This window comes from Vigna unguiculata, chromosome 10 (assembly GCF_004118075.2).
Source record: "Vigna unguiculata cultivar IT97K-499-35 chromosome 10, ASM411807v1, whole genome shotgun sequence".
NCBI classification, from domain to species: Eukaryota; Viridiplantae; Streptophyta; class Magnoliopsida; order Fabales; family Fabaceae; genus Vigna; species Vigna unguiculata.
In genome coordinates this window covers 24,744,346-24,750,362 of record NC_040288.1, presented here as the reverse complement: position 1 = coordinate 24,750,362, position 6,017 = coordinate 24,744,346, and the positions used below count along the sequence as shown (strand labels likewise).

The 6,017-nt window shown below is 30.9% G+C and overlaps 1 protein-coding gene across 1 annotated transcript; it reads right to left on the bottom strand.

Annotated features, from left to right (window-relative positions):
* Nucleotides 1–3,940: 3,940 nt before the first annotated feature.
* On the bottom strand, nt 3,941–5,181 carry LOC114166049 (abscisic acid receptor PYL4-like). Its single transcript, XM_028050699.1, has one exon. It carries the CDS (start codon nt 4,797–4,799, stop codon nt 4,131–4,133), a length of 669 nt encoding a protein of 222 aa, XP_027906500.1. The 5' UTR covers nt 4,800–5,181; the 3' UTR covers nt 3,941–4,130.
* Nucleotides 5,182–6,017: the final 836 nt, after the last annotated feature.

The window sequence follows — 6,017 nt, the reverse complement described above, 5'->3', positions numbered from 1 at the left end:
ACTTGTAGAACCAATAACAGGTTCTAAATTCTGTTAACTTGGCGCTAGTTCATAGTTCAAACAACAATCACACCACAATTCACCAAACACACCATACATACTTCACCCATGTTCTCTCTCGAGCACTCCAATCATATCACCACAAAACAAATTTTGCTACATTTTCTGCACAATTTCAACCATTGTGTTGATGTTTATTATGGACCTAAACCACGAAAATTGAGTTCATTTCTACTGTTCAATTTGTTTGCAAGACGTTTCTACTCAATAGATTCATGATTTGTTCTCAATTCCATCGATCATTTGGCACGTTTTTCCATTTCTTTGGCTTATTAGAGCTTGTGATTCAAGAGTGCAAAGGTTAAGCGATATTGATCTAAATCAACATTGAAATTCGGATGGAGTCTTCTTGAATTTCAGAGATGTGTGGTCATCTACCTAGATATCGAATGTCTTTCGATCTATGACCAATTATGCACAAATCAGGCACCTTGAATCACTTTCTTTACATCTGTACTATCGCGCTACTGTTTCATTTGCACTTTGATTTCGAATTCTGTGATTTAGTGTTATTTGTACTCGTTTCACGTTTGCATCATATTAATGCCACTATATGTAATTTTTTTGCATCTTTCCTACATCCAATCCATCGTTCATTGCATCAAATTTCATGCTCGTTCATAAATTCGTTAAAATCGTTAATTAGGATTCATCATTTAAGAACTCGAGTTTTACTCAACATTTTTTGGTGATTTTTGTTCCTATGTTCAGTAGAGATCATTCCTAGACATTCTCCATTATTACATTTTTGATTCATGCATTAGAAGTCTATTTTAGTTGTTGTCCTGTATCACGCACACATGGAAGCTCTCGGGAATTTACGAATTTTTTATTTTTGCATTTTTTATTTTGAATTAAATTTTAATGGTTCATTTAGGTGTTAGAAGCATTTTGCATCGTTAGATTGAATTTAGGAGCATATATATACACATATACATATATATACATATATATATATATATGTATATATGTACATATATATATATATATGTACATATATACATATATATATATGTATATATGTATATATGTATATATATATATATATGTATATATATATATATATGTATATATGTATATATATATATATATACATATATACATATATATATATATATATATATATATATATATATATATATATATATATATATATATATATATATATATATATATATATATATATATATATAAGACATTTTTACCATACAATCTACGAAAATATGGAAAGATAGACAAACATGTACCGGCATACACTATCAAGAGATTATCAAATTTTCTTGAAGAATTTTCAAAAAAAAAGTATAATATTTTTTAAATAATTTGAAATAGTGTTTGACTTCTCTTATACTCGTAAGAGGGTATTGTGATGTGTAGTTAAATTCTTGCTCTGGAGAGTGTGAGTGTACTTGGGGTCAAAGGGTTGAGAGTATTTTCTATGTGTTGTACAAATTTGCACATAGTGATTATTCTTTTGGTCGTGGTTTTTCTCCGTATTTGGGATTTCCACGTTATATTCTTGTATTCTATGTATTAATCTTATTTCTTTATTAATAGTGTGATTCTTAGAAGTAAAGACGATAACGTTCTTAATTTATGATACATTTTTCCCAACATATTGATTTAACTCATAACTTCAAATTGAAGTTTCAAATATTCGCTTATATCAAATACTAGAAAACCTAGCCAAACCCAAAGAAAACTTTTGCCACCAGCATATTGTATTCCAAAAAACAACCATCATGAATAAAAAAATAAACATAATTGTAAAATATCATAGATTTAATTCACTTTTTATTTCAAATTTCCAATTAATGTACAATTTTGGTCTTTAAAAATTTAACAACACATTTGATATTAAAACATTTTAAATTAAACAATTAGGGTTCCCTTCTAAAAATTATTTAATTTTTAATAGAAAATACCAAACAGTAATCGACTATAATAACAATAATAATGTTATTTCTTACCTACATGTAATAATAATAATAATAATAATAATAATAATAATAATAATATCAATATCAATATCAACGTTTAATTATAAGTTTTACTCTAATGTTATTAATAACAACATGCTAAGTTTTTTTTACTAATTAAATGTTTTATTGTATTCGATAAAAATAATTTGATATTAGAAGCTTAGATAATTAATAAACTGTGGTATTATTTTTGTAAAGGGTGGAAAATCGTAGGTTGACCAAACTATGACACCAAGATGAATATCAAGAAATAAAAAAAAAAATGTTGAACTTAAAGAAAATATTTAATGTTTACACGAAAAGTGGAGAAACCAAAAGGGTGGTAATGCACGCGGACTCATCAATCAATCTTCTCTTCACTCTTTCCTACATCTTTCCCTTCTGTTTCTTTTCTCCCACTTGCTCATCAACTTGCACAAACCGACGACGTTTACTATTCCTCATTCACACTTCAACTTGCTTCATTTTTTAATGATTTTTCTTTTATTTTTTGATAATTTTTTAGTGTTATCTCCTTTTAATATTTTGTTTAAAATATTTTAATATTTATTTGTTTTAATATGTTAAAATATATTATTTTTTTAATATATTAACATCATTGTATTTTAAAAGTTTAATAGAAATGTAATAAAAAAACCAAACCTAGATTCGTATTTTGTTTTGTGTATATATATACATCATGAACATATTGATTACTAGTTTATCTTACAACTAAGGACAGGTTGGCAGACACAGTATATACTCTTCGATATGCTCTTGCATTAATTTTTTTCTTTTGCTATTAGGTTGTCTCTATTTTCTTACTTTATCATATATATATATAACTTAAGGCTAACTAAAAAATAAAATACTATTATATTATCTTATTTCAGTACATGATAAGATAACACTGTACTTCTGACCTGATTTGGTACGTATTCAAAGTCCTAGCTAATTTTCATGCATTTATTGTTATATATTAAAGACAATTTGTAATAACCAAAACTACACGTTAGAAATTAATATACTTTCTCCCTATTAATGGGTCATATTATTATTCAAGAGAAGAACGAAAATAACAAAGGTTTGAACTGTACACTTACAGTCTTACGCTAAGATATATAAATATATCGAGTGAGATTAAATATTGATGAATTGATGATAGATTTATTAAGTAAGTATTTTGTTAGATTAGATTTTGGATGACTATTATATGTTATGGATTATGGAGTGAAGTTTAAATATAATTTAATTTTATAAAAGTAGTAAATTTTGTTTTATCATTAATTGATGTATATCTCTAAAAGAAACGCAATTAAAAATGGTTTCATGTGTTTAATGTTGAAACTTTTAGTTCATGACATATATAACCACTACTTTGTATATTTATGTATGATTTTGCATAGATGATTCAATTCGCAATTAACATCAATTAAATTATCAAACATTAATTAGTGCAATGGTTTTCGTATCTTCACCATCTCCACTAGCTTCATTAATAAAAGGAGGAGGTCCTAGTAGGATTACCACCCACATTAACTTTCTTTTTGTTTTAATTCATTCACCAGTTATTATCTCGTGATTCATACAGGCACCAATAAATTACAGAATATCTTAAAAATCAATTTATTCAACACGTTGATATTTCTTTCTGAAAAATCTCAATTGGCAAAAGGTTTTCTAATGGTGATTTATTTTTCAGTCCAAGCTAGGTTTTATTTTTTGTTTTGTTTTAAGAAAATAATTATAAACACTCTATGCTAGAAGACATTCAATATAGAGTTGGAAAAGATAATAGTATAGATGCCATTAATAATTTCATGTGCCAACAAAACAAAAGAGTATCAATAGAGTGCTTTCAGAATTTCTCTTTGATTTTATGAACATAGTATATAATATAACGGAATCTAGTACAAGCATTAGAAAAACCCCATGTTCTATTTTTCAGAGGAAATTATTAAGATACAACAAAATTGGAGACTAACTAATACAACCAACAATCTATACTAATAATCACAATATACACATACATACTTCATTCCCAATCACCATATATATAAAATGACACTATAAATCATAAATAGTAAAAGAAAAAAAATAGAGAAAAATTCAGGAACTGAACTTGTAATCGTTGGTGTCGGTGTTGATGTTGTCGTTGTTTTGTGGCGTTAAGTTCTCCGAGGTTTGCGCAAGTGACTGAAGATTGCACCTTACTATTGTGTCGACGAACACGCGCGTGTCTTCGGGCGTGTTCCCAGGTGGCACGTCCACCACGAAAGACTCTACAACCACCGTGCCGGAACCGGCAGCAGCAGGGTGGAGGGTGGTGACGGAGCGGTAGTTGGAGAGGCGGTGGTCCCCGCCGACGACGCTGAAGCTGATGACGTGGCGCTCGTCGTCGAGGATCTCGAGGCGCTCGGTGCTCCGCGCTGCGGGAAGGCCGGAGATGACGTGGACTTCCCGGAGTGTCCCGACGTCGCCGTCTCCTCCGATGACGTGGCAACTCTTCACGAAGTGCTTGTAGGCCTGTGGGTTGTCGAAGCGCCGCACGACGGACCACACGGTGGACACAGAGGCGGAGATCTCCTGCACCACCGCCGAACAGCACTGGTTTTCCGACACCGCGTGAGTGTGGTAATCTGCCACGGCGTCAGGCACCGTAGCAAAGGGCTTCACGGGGAGGGTGTCATGACAGTCTGCGGCGGCGGCAGTGGCGGCGGAGTCGGTGTGGTTGAACAGGTGGAGTAGAAGAGAAGACATGGGTGGGTTTGATGGCATTATAAAGACAAGGTTGAAGATAATTATGTGGTTTATAAGCTAGAACTAATGACTAATCTCTGAATCAGAAATATCATTCCATTCAAAGTTTAAGATTAATACCTGAAATAGAAGTATTTTGGGATGAGAAATTTAAGACTAATATCTGAAGCAGAAGAAGATAGAAATCAAAAGGGATTAAAAGGGTTTCTGAAAGGATTTAGGGTTTTTTTTTCCTCTTAATTTTTGTATGAGAAAGAAAACTAGTGAATGAGGTTGGAGGGGTGGTTTGGTTTTGTGGTAAGGTTATGTAGATTATATATATAATAGTTGTAGGAGCTTGAAGGTTGAAGATTGAAATGGTGGTAGGGTTGGGTTTTGAAAAGATGAAAGGTTAAAATGAAGTTCATGTGGGGGACGTATTAAAATAGGGGACAAGTTGGTCGAGTTCAATTGACCAAAATGGGGTTGTTGCGTTTCATTTCATGTGAAACTACGAGTTTGTAGTACGTTGTCTCGTGAACCTCTCTTTTGTTTATGGAACAAAGACAAAGGAACCTATTTAATTACCCGTTTTGCCCCTTCCTTTCATTTTCAAATTTTAGTGCATGAAATTGATAGAGAAAACCAACTTGAACCTTTTCTTTTGATTTAAAGTCAAGGTCACAACGGTGGTTCATAAGTGTTAAGCTGAATTTACAATACCAAGTTAATAACAAATTATGAATAACGTATCCAAAGAGAGTTTTACAATATGATAACAATTATGATAGTTTGTTTTATCTTTTGTGTGTTTTTTTTATCATTACGATTACATTCATTCTAACATAAAATATCTCACGTTAATTTACATATTTCAATATCATCTTGTTGTGGAACGCATTGATCAAAAAAGAAAAGATTGGTAAAGGAAAGAGTATTCAATATGTAGTCATAAAAATCAAAACGAGTCATCTCAGGTTTAATGATTCAGGAAAAGACTTTTTTGTTCAAGATGTTAAATCGAGTGAATTATCTTGATAACAAGATGGATTCGAACCACACACAAAAAATGGTTTCAATGAATTCTCGTAGAAGTGGTTTACACATCTGGTGAGGAACAATTACATAAATATCACAAAAGAAAATGTTATACCAATTGGAATAAAACTAGTACGCGGTAACAATTAGTTTATTTTCAAATAAATATTAACTACTATAATATTGTTCTATAAATAAAACTTGACAAACGTGTTAGAA

What these genes read in the sequence shown, in the direction of transcription:
- LOC114166049 (XM_028050699.1), bottom strand. Translation starts at nt 4,799, where the DNA reads ATGCCATCAAACCCACCCATGTCTTCTCTTCTACTCCACCTGTTCAAC.